This window comes from Lethenteron reissneri, chromosome 64 (genome assembly GCF_015708825.2).
Source record: "Lethenteron reissneri isolate LAM-NWPU_2019-01 chromosome 64, ASM1570882v1, whole genome shotgun sequence".
NCBI classification, from domain to species: domain Eukaryota; kingdom Metazoa; phylum Chordata; class Hyperoartia; order Petromyzontiformes; family Petromyzontidae; genus Lethenteron; species Lethenteron reissneri.
The window spans coordinates 5,007,310-5,029,352 of NC_083842.1; the positions used below are offsets into that span (position 1 = coordinate 5,007,310).

The 22,043-nt window shown below is 51.8% G+C and overlaps 1 protein-coding gene across 1 annotated transcript in view; it reads right to left on the bottom strand.

The window, feature by feature from the left end:
• The window catches only part of LOC133358993 (cingulin-like protein 1), a 151,725-nt gene that overhangs the window by 80,688 nt on the left and 48,994 nt on the right, over positions 1–22,043 (bottom strand). Inside the window, exons 7-15 of the mRNA XM_061577371.1 lie at positions 20,450–20,591; positions 18,977–19,156; positions 17,945–18,151; positions 16,371–16,475; positions 14,221–14,373; positions 9,595–9,762; positions 7,009–7,167; positions 4,152–4,241; positions 3,483–3,499 (exon numbers count right to left, since the gene is read on the bottom strand). Coding sequence (XP_061433355.1) covers positions 3,483–3,499; positions 4,152–4,241; positions 7,009–7,167; positions 9,595–9,762; positions 14,221–14,373; positions 16,371–16,475; positions 17,945–18,151; positions 18,977–19,156; positions 20,450–20,591 — 1,221 coding nt within the window. The remainder of the gene's footprint in view (positions 1–3,482; positions 3,500–4,151; positions 4,242–7,008; positions 7,168–9,594; positions 9,763–14,220; positions 14,374–16,370; positions 16,476–17,944; positions 18,152–18,976; positions 19,157–20,449; positions 20,592–22,043) is intronic.

Consider the following 22,043-nt stretch of genomic DNA (forward strand, 5'->3'; position numbering starts at 1 on the left):
ACGGCACCCAGACCGATAGGGGACATTCGCCGCACCATCAACGTGGCAATTCTAACACAGCCACAGGTTTTGTCCTCATTACCCAAATCTAACATTTGAATCGGCGCCGCTTGAATGTTCAAGACACACACACACGCGCAAGTGAAGCTATAAATACTGTGACTAAACACCTGTAAAAGATTGGCAGGACACGCAAAAGCAGTTTTCATGCGAACATCATCTTTGCAGTCTCAGTGCCGAGTACGAGCAGCTGCGATGCACGAAGCAGCAGCTCGGTGCAGGCCAACTCAAGCAAGGGAAGGTTCCAGACCAGTGTCGGATACTAAACCGACACCGCCATGCACGCTGAGGAACTAAACCCATGTTTTTTTTTTACAGAAAAGTGACTAAATACTGCCCAATACATCACACACAGAGATCCCCGCCCCCCCGCCCAAAGCCTTAACATGCTGTTGGGGCACATGCTGTTCGTGACCACCTATGAAGGGCTGGCACAACACGAAACGAGGTGGTGGAAAACACCGTTGCCTGGCCGCCTTTGTCTCCCCAGTGCTGATGTTCACACGCTGGACCGGCTATTCATTTAAGGCTGAGCCGACCTAGGTGAGGCCGGGGACCGGTTCAAATGTTCGCCACTGTTATTAGTCGTGAGCAGGAATCAGGGCTGTTGCACAATTTCCTCCCGATTAGTAAATTAATGGAGATACACTAATACCATCAGTAATGATCAATTCAGATGATCATCGTCTAGCCCCTGGGTGAATGTATAATTGCTGCTGGTAAACCAATGATGGCGAGAAACTGTTTCATTTGCAAACAGGTGGGTGCCTATGTTTTATAGTGGAGACACAACAACAAAAATAATCATCAAGTGTCAACAAAGAGAAAATGTGAAATCTACCGCTGAATAATTATCATTATTGGCTAAATGTGGCAATGCCCAGCTGTAATTCAATGGGCCTGGCAACGAATTGGTAGATCACGCAGAGATGGAGTCATCATCTGCATTAAACACCCTTCCTCCAAGAGCAATGTACAGGGTGTTTCAAAAAGATCAAACCAGATTTGAAATCGCCATATCTCTGCAACCACGAACCGCCCATGAATGAAACTCTTACCACTTGAAAGGGTGGGGCATAGTTTCCGCTCGATGCCTCTCACAGCGCACAAACAGCCCCTAGCCTCAATCATTCGGAAGATGGCGACCCCGCAACACAAAGCGTTTTGCGTTCTGCAGTTCAGCAAGACTGAATCCGTAATTGGCGGTGCAGCGTGTGTTTCATCACACCCTGCGGACTTTTTCTTGTGGGGATATGTCAATCTGGATGACCTCAAACACAGAATCAAGGCAGCGGTGACAACAGTGGAAGAAGACACTTTGAGAGGCATTTAGGACAAATTCGAACTATCGTCTCGATGTTGTCTGTACAGCAGGTGGAGGGCACATAGAGCATTTAAAATGGTTAGTAAAACTTGATAACTCATTAAACCGTTTGTAACTTTTTGTGCAATTGTAACATATTGCTATCGTGAAATATACTGCTTTGAAATTGGGTCCATCTTTTTAAAACACCCTGTATTATGAGGATTGCTCAAGGTTAACTTCCACTTTGAGTTCTAGATAGCCGTAGTAGGAGAAGAAGAAGAGGCTGTTGAATGTGCGTGGAGTGGGCACGACAACATTTGGCATATCTGTGCGGCGTCGCTTCCCAGCAGCCTGTAGCAGTCTGGGTGTTTTCAAGATGGCAGCAAACAGGGTGTCTGTGCGCTGCGGGAGAGTAGCAAGGGCACTGACATTTACAGGATGTATCTGCTATGAAGAAGGGCCCATTGCCTGAAATGTCACCTATTAGATCTTGTTTTTCCTTTTAAGGCCACAGTGTCGTTGATGAATGTGTTGAGGTTTCTTGTTAAGTGTGTTGTGCACCACTCTCACAGCGAAATCTTCAGAGGTGGGTAGTAAAGATCAGCGACGCGTGTCTCTCAAGCGGACGCGTGTCCGAGCGGCACACAAGGTTGTCACGTGGGTGCGAGTAGGTACAACGTGGTGAGAATGTGACAGGAGATGCTTCTGAATTGGCAATGCGCCTGTTCTAAAGAATTTCACGATTCTGCCACCAGGCCATTTCATGACCAGTGGGAGAAATGTGTCCGCATTGTATATTCAAACCAACAGAGTAAGTTTAATAAACTTTAGTGTCATATATCCGTGAACCAAAAGCATAGGATAACAATTTTCAACGATTTTTTTTTACTTTACTAGGCAAGGCCTACTAAGCTCTACAGCTCTTTTTCAGAAGCAACCTGGTCACATGATAGCTCGACAAAGTGGCTTATCACGTGGAAATTACCGCAGAGAAATACTCTAAATGCATGTGTCTAAATGTGGAGGGAAAAAAACCCGGAGGATCCGGAGAAAAATCCATGCTACCACGGGCAGAACGTGCAGACTTCAAATATACAGGATTAAACCCACGGCTGCCTGCATGCCAGGTGAGGCACATAACATCTCACAACTGTGGCAGCCCTAGTTTATCTTTGAACCACCACTCGTGCAACAACCACACAGGCATCAAATAATATCAAGTTAACCAAGCGAGGACATTGCAGCAAATAGGAATTCTTTATGCCGACTCACAGGTAAGAGCTATCAGTTTAAGTTACTGAATACAATCGTGACAGAAGTGCAAACCAACGGCAGATGAACCCTATCACACCTTCACCACGGTGCCACATTCAGTGACATGATGTCCAGTATCACCCCTTGAGTTGCAAATGTTATTATTTAATACATTTCACAAATACATCTGCAAGTCATCAGGATGCTTATTCACAACTGTGCGGGCAAGTTGTAACTAAATGATCACGGATTTTTAAATATTTCCTCAGTAAAGTCTCCCTGGCTGTCTCCCAAGACTTTCAAGCAGGCTAACTGCTTGAGATGTTGGCAACTGGTTCTATCTGAGGATGTTTCGATGACACTGATGCAGTATTATTCTGGATAGATGAACGTTATATGGCCCCGTACACAAGGCTTCATTTATAACCGAATATTTTCGGGTTCGCTGGCAGACTGGAGTAGTAGGCACACGACGAGTTGGTCACAGCCATCGCAAGAGATATACTGGATGTGGTGTGCCGTGTGTGGAAATATTTTCCCGAACCGTTCCGGCTACAACTAAGCCATCCCTATAACGTAATGAGGGGTGGTGGGGGTGCAATGGTTACGCACAGACCACTCTGACCCCGGTGACCTCAGTTCAATTCCCAGCCATGGCTAAGACGAGTGGGGCGAGTGATAACCACACAGGTCCTGCCCCCCCCACCGCCATCAATCCACCAAGTATGGCCAAACAACCCCCACGACCGACGTGGCGTGTGGAGGATTTCATCCAGCAGAGCATTGGCAAAGGGCTGTAATTACACTGCTTTGCATGATCACTGAATGTAGAAGTTACTGTTCAAACGTAACAATAACTTACCTTAACTCTGTGAGCAACTGTGCATTGCAACAGACACATGACACGTGTGAAACACCCGTTCTCCTGCACTGTGCTAAAATAAACACATTTAATGCACCGATGGTGCACTCCTGAAGTACTGTAAATTAATAAAAGTGGCATTAGTACTGTAAGGGATTAGACATGGCGGGAGAGCACGGTGGGTAGAGCAGCAAGCTCCTGTTTGTTTAGATTCATGGTTCAACTCCTAGGCAGGGTCAGCTGAGTCACGTGGTGCTTTTGTGGGATTGTGGAACTTCCAGCACTGGCTCAGAACCAAGGACACAGATGCGTGCCACGGAACTCTGAGTAGCACAGCCAGATCCTGTACGCATGCTGTGTGTGCATGCTGTGTATGCATGCTGTGTGTGCATGCTGTGTGCGCATGCTGTGTGCGCATGCTGTGTGCGCGTGCTGTGTGTGTATGCTGTGTGTGTGTGTGTCTGCTAGTGCACGCTCTGTGTGTGTCTATGTCTGCATGTGCTGTATGCACCCTGTGTGTGCTATGTGTGTGTGTGCACACTTTGTGTGTGTGCTATGTGCGTGTGTGTGCTATGTGTGCTGTGTGCATACTGTATGTGTGTGTGCTATGTATGCACACTGTGTGTGCTATGTGTTTGTGTGCACGCTGTGTGTGCGAGGAGATGGTACCTGATCCCTCGCCCACTCGGCTTTGTCTGTCAGGAGCTCCACGTTCTCCCTCTCCTCCTCCAGCTCGGCCTGCAGAGTGCTCACCCGCTCCTGCATGCGGCACACACCATGCGACCACCCGTTACACTCACCGCTCTGTGCCGATGAGTTACAGTCACCGCTCTGTGCCGATGAGTTACACTCACCGCGCTGTGCCGATGAGTTACACTCACCGCGCTGTGCCGATGAGTTACACTCACCGCGCTGTGTTGATGACTCCCAACACCGCCGAAACCTGTATGGCACAGCCGGGCTTCTCTGCTGTCGCGATACGTGGCGGCGATCCCGACTGTAAGCAGCGATTTGGCCTAACGAGGCTATTTACCGCCAGTGCCTGTGGAGTTCCATAACGTTTTAGGAGCCTCAGGCCTTCTGTCTACAAAGGAGACTCCCAGTCCGTCTTGAATGTTGACCTCTGATGAAGTAAAAGTTTACCAAGTGATTCTCGGATCCTTTTCCATTCGGAGCATTACTATAAAAAGTGTGTTCTATTTACAACCCTTATTTTCTTCACATTTTTATGCTGGTTTGCAAAAAAAAGGTGAGCGAAAGTTGCCACGTTTGCACATATCCACAGCTGCTTTGGCCAATCCACTGCTGGATTAAAACCTTCCAAATCCGAGCGGGCCGTGGCGGTGATTTGCCAATACGTACTTCACCATGCGAGTTGGTGCTGGTGGGCAGAGGCAGGCAGCGTAGAATCTCAGTGCAACAATGGATTTTGCTACAGTGCCCTTTGCTAACCACACGTAGTACTGCCTCACTGCCATCTAGACAACGTAGCGTGCATGGCGATCACCCATCCAAGCACTATCCAAGCTCAACCCTGCTTAGCTTCTGCGATCAGTGCGTTCCGGGTGATTTGCTCAGATGCCATTGCCCATTTTTTCTGTACTCCCAGATTCTACCTTGCAGACTCTCACTGGATTCCCGCCAGCCTAGGGGGCCTCGGGGGCGCTGGGCCGAAGGGGCGCTGGGCCGGCAGGGACCACCATGGTGGTGCAGAGCGGATTGTGCGCTCAGTGCTGGGCCCTCTGCTCATGGGGTCGATGGGTAAATCTCAGTGGTGAGACGTACAGGGATGTGTTCAAGCAAGTCGCCTTGCTGCAGAGTGGATGATAATGACCCCCCCCCCCTCCTGCAAATACGTGAGCATTTGCACGCACGCAGATTGCAACCCAAGCCTCAAGAGCGAAAAGTAAACATCACTCAGAGAACAGTGCAATATAACCACCCTTAAATAACTACGGTGACACGGACATAATTGGCAATTTATCTTAATGGACTTTAAACTGGTTACAAAACAGACATTGATCGATATATTCTGAAGGTCTCATTACCCTTCGCTGCAAGCCAGTCGCTTTGCCGACTTTACACGCACGATGTGTAATGGTCGAGCCTGGCACATTGTACAACACGGTAATATATTTTGAAATCATAAAATATCCTCATGGAGAAAATAAACTGGTCCGATACTGCTGTAGCTTACCCACATTGCCACACTGCACACGTGACCCGAGGGCAAACGACATCTTATGCTCCACACATGCAGGCAACGCGCCTTACCCCGTGCGAGCACAGATACAACACTGTGTTAGGCTGGGCTGTGGGAAATAAGCAAGGCGCTAATTTTTTTTTGTCGAGCGGTGCCGTTGAGGCTAAGAAATGTCCACACCCTGCAGCTTCAGAATAATGAGGTTCGATGTTTAACGGAAACCATTGAATGTGTTTAATCACAATATCGTCTTTCTTTTGATCAGATTGTGCAACACAGCAGAAGACATAGAATGAAGCATTGCACACAAGCTCATAGTGCAGGGCGTGTAAACGAGGGTCGGTGGCTGTGCGTGGCCTGGTCCTCTCCAACAACCAACCCACACCGCTCCCTCTCCCTACACACTCGCTACCCCAAACCACTACCACTCCCTCTCCCTACCCCACACCACTCCCTCTCCCTACACATTCCCTACACACTCCACTCCCTCTCCCTACACACTCACTACCCACACCACTCCCTCTCCCTACACAATCTACTCCCACTCCCTCTCCCTACACACTCCCTACCCACACCACTCCCTCTCACTAGACACTTCCACACTCCACACCACTCCCTCTCTCTACCCCACACCACTCCCTCTTCCTATACACTCCCTACACACACCACTCCCTCTCCCTACACAATCCACTCCCACTCCCTCTCCCTACACACTCCCTACCCACACCACTCCCTCTCCCTAGACACTCCCTACCCACACCCCTCTCTCTCCCTACCCACACCGCTCCCTCTCCCTCCACACTCACTACCCACACCACTCCCGCTCCCTACACACCTCCTACCCACGCCACTCCCTACACACTCACTACCCCACGCCCCTCTTTCTCCCTACACACTCCCTACCCACGCCCCTCTCTCTCCCTACACACTCCCTACCCTCTCTCCCTACGGGGACCGGGATGGGGAACTGGAACAGGGACACTGTGTTGATTGCGGTGGCGGCCGGGGGAGTCCCGAGCCGCGACGGTGCGCCACAGTGCGGTGCTGCGAGGTAGAATGCGAGGCTCGAGATTCGACCGTACGACAGCGGCCGAGTCTGGCAGAAGGGAAGAAGAGCGAGGAATGGTGGCATGACAGGCCGAGTGTGGCGAGTGATGCCCCAGCCCATGTTCAGCATGGGGCCAAGCACACCGAGGGCCCACAACACGGAAACGAGGCACCAGTTAATGAGGTCGTGGGTCAGACCCAGACGTGGACTAGTTTCGCCCCAGCGCAGCACCAGCCCGGCTCCGGTCTGCTGTACGGCGGCTGTGGCAACTTTACCTCGAGGGCCTTGACCTGCCGCGGGTTGTCCTTGCGCAGAGCGGCCGAGCTGAGTTCCAGGCGCATGTCCTGGAGGCTGCGGTCGAGGCGGCGGTTCTCCAGCTCGGCCGCCTCCCGCTCGCCACGCTCGCGCTCCACGTCCCGCTCGACCTTCTTGAGCTGCAGCCACGCACAGCACATGCAGCACACACACACAGCAAATCAAGACACATATCATGCCCAGCACACACACACACAGCACATGCAGTACACATACAGCAAATCAAGACACACATCATGCCCAGCACACACACACACAGCACATGCAGTACACACACAGCAAATCAAGACACACATCATGCCCAGCACACACACACACAGCACATGCAGCACACACAGAGCAAATCAAGACACACATCATGCCCAGCACACACACACACACAGCACATGCAGTACACACACAGAAAATCAAGACACACATCATGCCCAGCACACACACACACAGCACATGCAGTACACAAACAGCAAATCAAGACACACATCATGCCCAGCACACACACACACACAGCACATGCAGCACACACACAGCAAATCAAGACACACATCATGCCCAGCACACACACAGCACATGCAGCACACACACAGCAAATCAAGACACACATCATGCCCAGCACACACACACAGCATCTCAATAACACAGCACATACAGCACATCAATACACATATCAAGGACCCAACACCCATAGAACATTCTGCATACAGCAATCATACACATCTAGCACATACAGCACATACGGACTCGCACAACTCAACAACACAAACAGCAATGAGCAAAGTCCAGCGAGGTCAGCATCACAAACACCGCAACAGGGAAACCACACAACACACACGACAAGGATAGAGCGCAGCAGGCCAGGGCACAGCCAGGATGCGGCCAGGACGCGGCACAGCAGGGCAGGACATGGCCAAGACACAGCGGGGCGGGATGCGGTCAGGACGTGGCCATAACACGGGACACACAGCAGGCCAGGATGCAGCCAGCACGCGGCACAGCAGCGAGGACACAGCGGGGCAGGACGCAGCCAGGAAGCTCTGGGCGCGGCGCCGCTGTTCCCTGCCAGTGGCACGAGCCATGGCACTCGTGCGACGCGAGACTGTTTCCCAAAGCGAGACACACACGCCGATGTTTTTACACTCGAAGACTACACGACACTAACCTGATAGGGACCGACGTGCCCCGCATTGCTTGGTCGAGCATTAATACATTCACATTAAGATGGCTGGAGTCAAATTATGACATTTCTCGCCACTTAATAATTCACATTTATCAATGCCAGCGATGGCTGACATTCGTCGAGCCATGGTGCAGTGGTAAAGGGTCGCTATAAAGGTGGTGATGCACGCATTTGTATTTTTCCCCACTAAACACGTTTGCCAATGAAATCTACTACACGCGCGGCCGCCTCATTTATGCGGCGTCTCAAACGGACACGACCAGAGGACCGCACGGGGGCGGGTGGTCAAGCCCTGCGATACATCCAAGTGTCTGAAACAACCATTAAGCTTTGCGCTCATCTTTGATGATGGCCCAAAGCCAGTGGTAGAAATTCCACATTTCTATGCTGGTGGCCAGTATATCATCCATAGGACATCACTGTTGTGTTATCACGGAGCGGCACTCATTTGAGCAACTCTGGAAGGACGGTGGGACGAGCATATTCCGAATTTCAGCTCACGACTCTCTCCTGCAGCTGCTGCAGATTCGTATTTATGAGGAACGTATTCATGTTTTTCAGTTTGATCCAAAAACATCCAGAAATGGGGCCTAGATTACGACATTTTGGATGTCACGAATGTTTTGCTTTTGGATTCATCCAAAAGGTGCCGTGACAGGGAGTAACGTCACTTCATTGTCGCCGATTTTCTTCTTTTCTCACCAAAAGTTCCACCACATCTCTTGCTGAAATGATCACTCGGTACATCAGAAAAAAGTTTTCTGGCTGGATTCCTGCCTGGCTAATGCCAGGTGTGTGTGTATGTGCAGTGATGCCATTACCCGTAACACACAGCATTGAACCGGGTTCGTGCGTCGTGTCCACAGACAGACGGATGCGTTCAACGGCTGCTCGTTGCCGATGAAACTTTGCGAAAAAATTTAAAATACAATGACTAATATAGCAAAACATTGCAATGATTAGTTTATAAAGAATGTAAGCCAATACATGCAAATAAAATTGAATCTAAAAATATAAAATAGAATAAAATATATGAATAGATTTAACAGGAAACTCATTCCGAGTAGGCTTGGTGAGGCGCGCATGAAGCCACCGAGTTTCCCACAGCCCCGCGCGTTCCACATACCGCAGCACAGGCGAAGTGGCACCACTGCCCAGTGTGCAGGCGGTGCAACTGCACTGCTGGGGCCCACGGGCAGGGGGAGAGCCCAGACGCTGGGCCACAATGAGGGGAAATTGAACAGGGGGCCCCATTTCATTCCCTGCACCAGGATGGAAGCCAACTGCTCGCAATCTGCTTCAAGCACGACTGCAATGCGTGTGCACGGCCGGGCGATGGAGGCTAAACAGACCGCCTCAGGCCGAGCCTCACCTCCTGCTGGAACCTCGTGTTGTGCTGGATCGACACCTCCAGGGCCTGGGCCTTCTCCTGCAGCAGCCTCTGCAGGTCGGCCGAGTCCCTCCAAGCCTTCTCCCTCAGCTCCTCAAACTCGGTGCGCAGCTTCACAGCCCTGGCCGATGTCTCGCTCGATTCGGAGAGCTAACCCACAGCACACGCACCCACACACACACCTTCGATTAGCACTGTTGGCTACGTATGGTGCGAAAGAAGTTCAGCATACACACACACAATGACCACGTACACATAAAATAACAACAACAACCACCATTCGCAACTAAGTGGCGGTGACGTCACCACGACGCTTGTGCCAGGCCATGTGCAACTTGAGGCCACGTGAAGTGTCGAACGCCCGCTGGCAGGTCACGGGGCAGACCCAGGTGCCACGGGTCGACTGACTGAGATGACCGAGATGACTGGCTGATGCGCCACCTGTGCCCCCTACTGTACCAACTTGCTGTGCTTTAGCCATCCGGCGCTCCGCTCGTTGTAAACACACACAGCACCACATGCCACACAGCAACTGACACGTGCCACAAGAGTGGCGATGACGACATCACCACAGTGCTTGTGCCAATGTAGTTCTGGAAGGTATCTGTTATTTATTTTAATCAGGTTAGACGCACCTTGAGGCCACGTGAAGTGTGGAAGGCTCTCTGCTGCTGGCAGGACGTCAAGGGACAGACCCAGGTGCCATGGGTTGACTAAATGAGATGGCTGACAGGTGCATCAGCTGTGCTGCACCCACTGTGACACCTCGGTGCATTTTAACAACCCGGCTCACTTGCCGTGCAAAAAATCTATGCATTATTGAGCCCCCCCCCCAAAAAAAATACAAGTCTATTTTAATATTTTTTACATGGTGTACAGTCTGGAACGTACCCACATGGCAAATGTCAAGTTTGTTGCGGGAAGTTCGCTAAACGTTTTGAACAGCCACACATAATCACAGCTTTGTCTTTTATATGTATCTAGATTATTATTGTTAATTTACACTAATATCATTGTTTTTTTTACTGTATGCTTGCGTCTTTCTCCGGCTGTGCCATTGGAGTGTGGTGCGCATTTGTACGTTAAATACAATATACTGTTTTGAAAAATAACTTCTTGTTATAATACTTTCTTGTTAATGTTATTGGACTTTTAGACAATTCTATTGCGACTGCACAACAGAGATCCAGCCGCGTATAGATGAAACATAAACATTATGCGGTACAGTACTAAATTTAGATTACAAGCTTTCGTGACTGCAGGGATTCATATTCTTGCTTCTTTCGGTAAAGTCACGTAGAAGTGAAACAATAAAATAATAAAAATAAAACAATAAAATGTTCTTGCTGTGGTTTTCACACCTGATGATTGCTTGTGTTGCAATCGAAACGTCGTGAGAATTGTATCGTTTTATTATTTTATTATTTCCCTTCTACGTGACTTTACCGAAAGAACCACAGTCAGGTCAAGGATTTTCTCTCATGCAGCACTCTCTGACAGCACAACCGCACGTCACAGGGAACCAGTAACAGCAGGCCGGGTCCGGCAGCATCTCAAGCAGCTCACAGGCCACTCATTTCAGCTGTGTGGGTGGTTGTTTTACACCCCTGCTAAGCTGCAGCAAATACATTTTCTTCGGTCAGAACTCGTGACTGTACGAGGACCATCAGGCTTACTCGCCGTGGCCAAGGGTCTGGGAATTCACAAGCTGGAGCCAAACGTGGATGGTAGCGAGCCAAACGTGCTGCCTAAGAGCTCTCACATAGGGGGCAGTATTCGGGGCGTGAGGCCCGTAGTTTCCACCCATTTCATGGTGTGCCTTCTACCCTACACAACATTGTCATCGGTCCTGGAGACGCGCTTTGTCCTAGCCTCGAGACCACAAGCATCTGGCCATGAACGCAGAGATGAAGAGCTGCACGTCAAAACTAGGCACACGTGAACCTCTTATACAAAGACACATGGGACATAGCTACACAGATATACATCAAGTATCTCAACAGGCTTGGGTTTAAACCCGTTTAATGTTTCTCGCTGAATAGCGGCCACCAAACAAAACAATTGAAAAACGAGAATGGGTGCCGGCAGTATTGTACCCTTGCGTCTCCAGCCGGTAATGCGATCCGTTGAGGGATCACAGCAACCGTGTGTGACGTGTGTGGTTGTTGTGCGATTGGGGCTTGTGGCCAGCCTGCGTTAGGCTAAAACAATCGGCAATCAATTGGATTGTTTTTCCAAATCCTCCCAACACTCTCTGTGAATCTGCCCTCGTGTTCAAAAGCCTTCACGGACCTTGCCTCCTGTTACCTCTCAGCCCTTTCACCCGCTGCCTATTGGCAGGGACTCCGCTCCAGTGGCCACTGCGCAGACTGCAATGTCACCCACCCCAATTACCCTCCCTGCTCACCGCCCCTTCCCCCCATCTGCACTGTCGACCTCCTGCCGTTCACGAGTCAAGTTTGGGACGTTCTGGGGAGTGAGGGTTCCTGGATTTCGAGCCCGCAAAGTCTCACGGAGACAAGGCTCTTGCTGAAGGCACACGTTGGGTGAATGCAAGTGAAACGCTTGCAAAAGCGGCACAACGGCGGAAGACGTTCTGAATATCCACAACAGGAATTTGAGATATTTAGTGGATTTTATGACAGCGAGTGCAGAATGAGTGCTGAGTAAGGGGAGAGTGTGTAGAGTGTACAGAGCAAGCGCAGAGTGAGTGGAGAGTGTGTGGAGAGTGAGTGGAGTGTGTGGAGAGAGGCGAGAGTGAGTGCTGAGTGAGTGGAGATTGAGTGGAGAGTGGGTGGAGATGGAGGGAGGGGAGAGTGGGTGGAGATTGAGTGGAGAGTGGGTGGAGATGGAGGGAGGGGAGAGTGGGTGGAGATTGAGTGGAGAGTGGGTGGAGAGTGAGTGGAGAGTGGGTGGAGAGTGAGTGGAGAGTGGGTGGAAAGTGAGTGGAGAGTGGGTGAAGAGTGGGTGGAGAGTGGGTGGAGAGTGAGTGGAGAGTGAGTGGAGAGTGGGTGGAGAGTGAGTGCCGAGTGGGTGGAGAGTGAGTGGAGAGTGAGTGGAGAGTGGGTGGAAAGTGTGTGGAGAGTGGGTGGAGAGTGGGTGGAGAGTGGGTGAAGAGTGGGTGAAGAGTGAGTGCCGAGTGGGTGGAGAGTGAGTGGAGAGTGAGTGGAGAGTGGGTGGAGAGTGGGTGGAGAGTGGGTGGAGAGTGGGTGGAGAGTGGGTGGAGAGTGGGTGAAGAGTGAGTGCCGAGTGGGTGGAGAGTGAGTGGAGAGTGAGTGGAGAGTGAGTGCAGAGTGAGTGGAGAGTGAGTGGAGAGTGAGTGGAGAGTGAGTGGAGAGTAAGTGTAGAGTGAGTGCCGAGTGAGTGGAGAGTGAGTGGAGAGTGAGTGCAGAGTGAGTGGAGAGTGAGTGGAGAGTAAGTGGAGAGTGAGTGGAGAGTGAGTGGAGAGTGAGTGGAGAGTGAGTGGAGAGTAAGTGGAGAGTGAGTGCCGAGTGAGTGGAGAGTGAGTGGAGAGTGAGTGGAGAGTGAGTGGAGAGTGAGTGGAGAGTGGGTGGAGAGTGAGTGGAGAGTGAGTGGAGAGTAAGTGGAGAGTGAGTGGAGAGTGAGTGGAGAGTGAGTGGAGAGTGAGTGGAGAGTGAATGCAGAGTGAGTGTAGAGTGAATGGAGAGTGAGTGGAGAGTGAGTGCCGAGTGAGTGGAGAGTGAGTGGAGAGTGGGTGCCGAGTGAGTGCCGAGTGAGGGGAGAGTGAGTGGAGAGTGAGTGCCGAGTGAGTGCCGAGTGAGTGGAGAGTGAGTGCCGAGTGAGTGCCGAGTGAGTGGAGAGTGAGTGCCGAGTGAGTGCCGAGTGAGTGCCGAGTGAGTGGAGAGTGATTGGAGAGTGAGTGCCGAGTGAGTGCCGAGTGAGTGCCGAGTGAGTGCCGAGTGAGTGGAGAGAGTGCCGAGTGATTGCCGAGTGAGTGGAGAGTGAGGGATTGGAGAGTGAGTGGAGAGTGGGTGCCGAGTGAGTGCCGAGTGAGGGGAGAGTGAGTGGAGAGTGAGTGCCGAGTGAGTGCCGAGTGAGTGGAGAGTGAGTGCCGAGTGAGTGCCGAGTGAGTGGAGAGTGAGTGGAGAGTGAGTGGAGAGTGAGTGCCGAGTGAGTGCCGAGTGAGTGCCGAGTGATTGGAGAGCGAGTGCCGAGTGAGTGCCGAGTGAGTGCCGAGTGAGTGCCGAGTGAGTGGAGAGTGAGTGCCGAGTGATTGCCGAGTGAGTGGAGAGTGAGTGCCGAGTGAGTGCCGAGTGAGTGGAGAGTGAGTGGAGAGTGAGGGATTGGAGAGTGAGTGGAGAGTGAGTGGACAGTGAGTGGAGAGCGAGTGGAGAGCGAGTGGAGAGCGAGTGGAGAGCGAGTGGAGAGCGAGTGCCGAGTGAGTGCCGAGTGAGTGCCGAGTGAGTGGAGAGTGAGTGCCGAGTGATTGCCGAGTGAGTGGAGAGTGAGTGGAGAGTGAGGGATTGGAGAGTGAGTGGAGAGTGAGTGGACAGTGAGTGGAGAGCGAGTGGAGAGCGAGTGGAGAGCGAGTGGAGAGCGAGTGCCGAGTGAGTGGAGAGCGAGTGCCAAGTGAGTGGGGGGCGGCACCTCGTTGCGGAGTCTCTCCAGGGCGCGCTCCTGCTGCTGGGCCTTCTCCCTCTCGTGCTCCAGCTCCTGCCTCAGCTCCTCCCGCTGGCGCTCCGAGCTCTGCCGCCGTGCAGTCAGCTCCTGCTGCTCAGCCTGCAGCCTGCTGCACTTGCGCTGCACATGCGCACACACGCACAAAAATATACACACACACACACAATGGAGTGCACACACACAACACATCACACTCAGATGGGTGCAAATTATTCTAGATTTGAAGCCTTCGTGACTGCAAGGATTCATACTCGTAGGTTTTTTTGGTAAAGTCACGTCGGGAAAAAATAAATAATAAAAAATTTATAGAAAAAATAATAGAAATAATAATGATTTATTATATTTCTATTATGTTTCTCAAATTTTTTTCTATTATAATGAAAAAATAATAGAAATAATAATGATTTATTATATTATTTCTATCATTTTTGAATATCTATTTTATTATTTATTTTTGGCCGACGTGACTTTACCGAAAAAACCTAAGAGTATGGGTGCGTACTATGTTTACAAAGACAAACATCCTCTCTCTAGCCTGCCTTATTGCGAGGGCGGGCGGTGCTTCCAGCAGGCACCTGCTCATGCCGGCATGGCACCAAGGGGTGGTGGCGGTGGTGGCGAGCGGCAACATGCCTGGCTGCCTTTGTCTCCATACGGAGAACGTTTACCGTGTAACAAGTGATCAATGTAGGCTCAGACCTTGCGAGCCCCAGGTCAGACTCGCAGCAATGAATGACTCGCACAACAACGGAGGGCCCCCCCCTCCCTGCGTGGCCTTGTCCATCCGTAGGGACAGGTGCTAAAAGTGGGCACGCCGCTGCACGAGGCAGCGCCGATGCCAGCACCACGCTCGTCTGGCTGCCAATACCACGGCAGGCTCATGCTGTACTCTTAGTTTTTTCGGTAAAGTCACGTAGGTAAAAAATGAAATTTAAATTAATGAAAGTAATAATAGAAGTGAAATAATAAAAAATCACGACGTTTCGGAGGCAACACAAGTCTCCGTCATCAGGTGGGACCGTCACAGCTAGATTTGCTGTATCAAGTGAGTGCCTTACTAATTTTCATTTCATTTTTTACCTACGTGACTTTACTGAAAAAACTAAGAGTATGAATCCTTGCAGTCACGAAAGCTTCAAATTTAGGCTCATGCTGACCACGGCACGGCAAGCACTGGTTTTAAACTCACCATTGGAACCTCCTTTTGCCAGTAGCGAAATCAGATAATTGGTTTTTTACCCTTTTATCTGCCAACAAAATTGATACTTTTTTTTTAAACAAGGAGTCATATTTGCATTGACCACAATACCTGCGTTCGGAATGCAAACAAAAGTGCTATACATTATCAGAGTTGTGTTTTTTGTTTGCGTTCCGACCGCAGGTATTGTGGTCAATGCAAACATGACTCCTTGTAAAAAAGGTGTCAGTTTTGTTGCCAGATGAAAGGGTAAAAAAACAATTATCTGATTTTAAACTCTCGACCCACCTAGGGGTGTGCATGGCTTACGGTAAAACGTACGTCACTGGGATTTTACGTGAGGGCACTAAACAGGTGCTCATGAGTGTCAAGGGTCAGATGAGTTTGTGACTGGCGGGTGATGAAAGAAGTCTGATTAGGGTCTTCGTGCGAGTGCCACTTCAGCCTGTCCACGGGCCGGGCTGCCCTCTCGTGTCTCAGTAATCGATCATCTGAGATTGGAAGAAATCCGGTTAAATTGCTTCTAATTGCAGAACCGCACTTCGCCAACTTCTCAACGATGGGCTTCATCCATTCCAAGATGAGGAACTCACTGGCGGCGCCCACGATTGTGGAGGAGAAGCTCGTGTTCATCAAGACCAACCTGCCCGCCGCATTCTACGACTACCCCGTGCCCGACGACCCCGAGTACGATAGCAGCACCGACGAGGAAGCAGCCTAAGCCGAGATTCGTATTCATTAAACCAGGTTTTAATTCCCCGAAATCGGGTTTAATTGTATTAATGAAAAAACCCGATGCCTGCCGCTGGGAAAATCGAGTTTTTTCCACCCATGCGGTAATCCACTTGCGAAAAGATTCAGAAACAAGTTTGGGGCTACGCCTGCTGCCAGCGAGGCAGAACAACGGTGGCTTTCGCACCTCCAGTTCCTCCAGCTGAGTCTGTAGAGTCCGCTGGGCAGCCTCCATCTCCACCTCCAGGGCATCGGCCTTCTCCAGGGCTTCTGCCTTACGAGCTTGCTCCGCCTGCACACCGTACACACACACACGTGTCAGTGAGTACGCCCGCCACTCACAGAGAACACAATCAGCACCGCACTACTCACGTCTTGCGCAACACTCACAGACGACACCTGCACTACCGCACTACACAGTCTTACCCAACACTCACAGACAACACCCGCACTACACACGTCTTTCGCAACACTCACAGACGACACCCGCACTACCGCACTACTCGCGTCTTACCCAACACCCACAGACGACACCCGCACTACCGCACTACCGCACATCTTGCACAACACTCACAGACAACACCCGCACTACCGCACTACACACGTCTTGCACAACACCCACAGACGACACCCGCACTACCGCACTACACACGTCTTACGCAACACTCACAGACGACACCCGCACTACCGCACTACTCGCGTCTTACCAAACACCCACAGACGACACCCGCACTACCGCACTACCGCACGTCTTGCACAACACTCACAGACAACACCCGCACTACCGCACGTCTTGCACAACACCCACAGACGACACCCGCACTACCGCACTACTCACGTCTTGCACAACACTCAGACAACACCCGCACTACACACGTCTTGCGCAACACTCACAAACGACACCCGCACTACCGCACTACCACACGTCACACTCCAATCAGAGCGAGCATTCCTCAATAGCAACTGCACACATCGCGACACACTCCTAACACAGTGAACACTCCTCACTAAAACACCAGCACAGAAAGTTGTAACTGGCGTAACACCACGAGGAAATTTGTAATATTATTGTTGTCCATTCGTTGATTTTACCCTGTCCCAATATTTCACGTGACCACATGGTTACATCGTGGACAGTCTGGAGAAACACGCATTCAAAATGCTAACTAGTCCATGAAGGAAACATGACCACGGCCTGTGTAACTGTTCGCCAATCGACATTGGCCATCTGGAGGCAGGAGGCGATAAGCAGCAGGCAGGGATGTACACACGTAGGCTTTCGCGACCAATATTATTCATAATCAACGTTTTTGGGTTTAGATCGCGTTATTTATAAATGTGTCATAACCCTACTCACCATTCGGGCGAATTGCCCGATGATGCTGGATGCAATTACCAGCGAAACGTCGTACTCAAAAATTGTAAATGTTGTGGTTTCACGCTTCAACACACCGGTGGGCTAAAGCAGTGAACTATTTGTCTTTTGTCAACATGACACTTTTTTACTGATTGGCCGTGTCGGGTGGTGGAGGGTTACGACACATTTATAAATAACGCGATCTAACCCAAAAAGTTGATTATGAGGGATGGACACGTTTGCACAAAAATCAACAGGCCCCCCCCACGCCCCCCGTTCCCTTGCAAGCACTTGGCAGCGTCCGCTTGCGTGTGGCTATCCACGCGGGGGGGGGGGGGGGGGGGGGGCGGACAGGGAACCAGCCCCGCGTGGTCAACGGCGTCCGAGCGAGGCGACGCTCTCACCTCGAGGCGGCCGAGCCGGCCCTTCCACGTGTCCTCGTCGCTGCGCGCCGCCTCCAGCGCCGGCCTCAGCTGCAGGAGCTCGGCCTGCAGCCTCTCGCGCTCCTGCCGCAGCTCCGACAGCTCCGCCTCGGCGCGCCGCGCCTGCTGCTCCGCCACGGAGCGGGCTCGGCCCGACTCCCCGGCACTCGCCTCCAGCTCCAGCACCCGCTACAAAGCAGGGACAAAGATCCTTGACGTGGCCCTTCAGCTGTTAGGGCACCTGTGACACGACGCACGAGGGGGTGTTGTGGCCAACATTGCGCCCGGCTGACTTTGTCTCGCCAGTGATGATATTTTCAGTCGACCTAGGGAAGGCCCAGGGTGCAGTTACAATATTTGCGACCGATTTGTCACGAGCGGGAATGGAACTCGTGATTTCCGGCTACACAGCACGTTGCGCTGACCACTACACACTACCAAAAACACAGCAACAAGAATAACAACAGGCGCCATTCGCCACTCAGTAGAGCTGACATCACCACGGCACTTGTGCCAGCCTAGGTGCACTTTGAGGACACGTGAAGTATCGAAGGTTTGCTGCTGGCAGGTCACGGGACAGACCCAGGTGCCATGGGTTGACTGACATGGCTGGCAGATGCACCACCTGTGCACTACTGTGCCAACTTGCTGCGTTTTTGCTGCCCGGCGCAACACACGCTAACCGAATATAGAACACTGTATTATGTGTAGACACGTGTAATACAGCACAAACTAAAACACAAAAACTACAAATCCCTTGGTTAGACTTTTGGAACATTAGCAGAAGTGCCATCAACAAACATCCAATAAAACCAGTGTACGTACGGCTCCACGCTCAGCTGCATCTCCCTCCCAATAGCTAGTGTAGGCCCACAACCACGGCTAATAAACTTCGGCCGAGTCAACCTAGAAGAGAACGAGGCCACGTTCGGACAACCGCCGTCGCCGCTGGGCACGGCCAGGAGGTGACGACTGCGGGTGGCCCGAACCGCAGAGCGGGACGCGAGGCCCCACCTGGGCGGAGGCCTCGAGCTTCTGCTGGGCCTTGCTGGCGGAGTCGGCGTGGCGCTGTCGCTGCTCGTCCATCTCGCGCTCGCGCGTCTCCACCTCCTGGCGCAGCACCGCGCGCAGCGCCGCCAGCTCGCGCTCGCGCCGCCGCAAGCTCTCCTCCACCTCGCCCAGCCGCTGCAACTCCTGCGAGCGGCGCACGCAGCAGTACGCGGCCTCATGCACACTCGCACGCAGCGCCACTCACACACAACGCCACTCATTCACATCCACACGCAGCAGCACACGATCTCATCCACACTCACAAGCAGGACCACTCTCACTCATATGCAGCATCACACACACACTCGGCACCACTCGCACTACTTATGCGCAGCACTGCTCACACGCAGCACCGTGCATGTGCAGCAACACGTAGCAGCACACGATCTCATCTACACTCACAAGTAGCAGCACGCAGTCTCATTAAACCACTCATGCGCAGCACCACTCACACGCAGTACCGCTCACACGCAGTACCACTCAAACGCAGCAGTACAGTCTCATCCACACTAACGTGCGTGACGGATGCAGACCGATGCACCATCTACACTGCCCATTGTGCCAACTTGCTGCGCCGTAGCTGCTCCATGCGTTACGTGATGTGGTGAGCCCTCTATTTCTCACAGACGGCCACCAGCTGCCCCAGCAGCATCATTCACGAGCATCCTCCAGAGGCCTATTCCCCAGTACCACATCAGCCCATCTCCCGAACAAACTGCTCTCCAGTTGTGTTGTTTCCTAGTTAAACAAACTAAACTAAATGCCTGCACTTGCAACTAAAGTTATGAGCTGGTAATACGGCTAATAGATGTGACAATGCTTATACTAATAGGGGTTTTTCCACTTTCTTTTTTCTGGTGACAAAACTGAAACCTTTTGCAAGGAATCATGTTTACATTAACCACAATACTTGCAGTCAGAATTGCAAAAGAAAAACTCTGATAATTTATGCATTGTCCTTGAAACTGATTGGGCGTCATCTGGTCGAACACCCTATGAGACGAGGCTCGAAGGAAAGCCGTCTCTGGTGTGGACCAATCAGTTTCAAGGACAATGCATAAATGATCAAAGTGTTGGTTTGTGTTTGCATTCTGACTGCAAGTATTGTGGTTAATGTAAACATGATTCCTTGCAAAAGGTTTCAGTTTTGTCGTCAGAAAAAAGGGGAAAACCCCTATTATTATATTTTGGTGCTGGCAAAGGAGGCCTCATGATGTGGCGACAAAGCTTGTTTTACTTTTACACGCATGATCAATCTGGTCACACACACGTTAAATGATACCGCGCAAACGCACGTAAACAACAGCAAGCGTACAACACATCCAACCCTTGTGTAGTGCCCATGCGCACGCACACAGCGCGGTGCACGGCCACACACACTCTGGCCGTGTCGCCGCTCGCACGCCGTGGGATGGGGGCGGGCGCGTGCACGAGCACCTGCAGCAGCGTCTTCCTCTCCTCCTGCTCCGCCGCCGAGTGCTTGGCCTGGTCCAGCTCGTCGTGCATTTCCGACAGCTGGCTCTTCAGGTCCCGCATCTCGCGCTGCAGGGCCGAGCGCTCACCCTCCACCTCCTCCAGCCTGGGGCAACGTGGAGACCAACCGCACTCAGCCAACGCCAAACTCCACCTCACACTCGGGACCCACTTCAAACTCCCACTCAACCTCCCACTCTACCTACAATTTAACACCCAACACTACTCCCAACTCAGCACCCAAGTCAACCTCCCATTCAAATTCCAGTTCAACCTCTTACTAAACCTCCAACTCAACCCAACCACCAACTCAACTGCTGACAATGACCAGCTTTAACTATCACAAGCACCAACTCAACCTCCATTGCCACTCTCAACTTCCAACTCCACTTGCAATACACTCACCAACTCAACAAAACCTCCAAGTAAACCCCAAACTCAAAGATCCCCCGTTTAGCCTTAACAGACTGTAGGGGCAAGTGCTGTTAGCGAGCACCTATGAAGGCCAGCACGGCACACGAGGGGGTGGGTGGCCAACACCATGCCCGGCCGCCTTTGTCTCCCCAGTGGCGATGTTTATACATTGCACCAGGTACTCATTTGAGGCTGAGTCGACCTAGGGGAAGCCCAGGACCGGTTCAGATAATCGTCACTGGTGTTGGCTGTGAGCGGGAATCGAACCCAGGTCGCCAGGTTCGTAGGGCAGCGCGCTAACCGCTACACTACCGCTCCCACAAAACTCAACTACCAGCTCCACCAGCCTCCAAATGGACAATCAATAAACCCCCACCACACCCAATCTCAACTAAGCTACCAACTCAACCCACAATGCAACACTGCTGAATCGGCCATCATCTCGGCTCACCTCCAAGTCAACTGAAGTAAACTCAACCCACAACCCAACTGCAAACCTAATCCTCAATCCAACCGGCCTCACCCAACCGCCATCCGAACCCCACCTCAATAAACCCCACATTGCCAGGCTCCTCCGCTAGACAGCACTAAGCTCCAAGCACATGGATACAGCCTCATTGCTTCCTTTATCCTGGAGCACCCTGGGCAAGCTCACACCGAGTCTCCATACCCAGTCATCTTCCAGCTCGACCCTGGGCTGACCAGGACCTACAGCCGGGCCGTAGTGTACCCGTGGACTTGACCGTACGTGGACATCGCTTCGTATTGTGTAAGCTTTAATGTGACGCACATGCAGCGCCATGGCCAGGACACGTGTGTGTGGTGCGTGGGCTCTAGTGGTGTAGGACGAGTGTGAGTGCTGCACCAGTGTGGCCAGGGCACGTGTGTGCGGTGCGTGCGCTCTAGTGGTGTGGGACGAGTGTGAGTGCTGCACCAGTGTGGCCAGGGCACGTGTGTGCGGTGCGTGGGCTCTAGTGGTGTAGGACGAGTGTGAGTGCTGCACCAGTGTGGCCAGGGCACGTGTGTGCGGTGCGTGGGCTCTAGTGGTGTGGGACGAGTGTGAGTGCTGCACCAGTGTGGCCAGGGCACGTGTGTGCGGTGCGTGGGCTCTAGTGGTGCGGGACGAGTGTGAGTGCTGCACCAG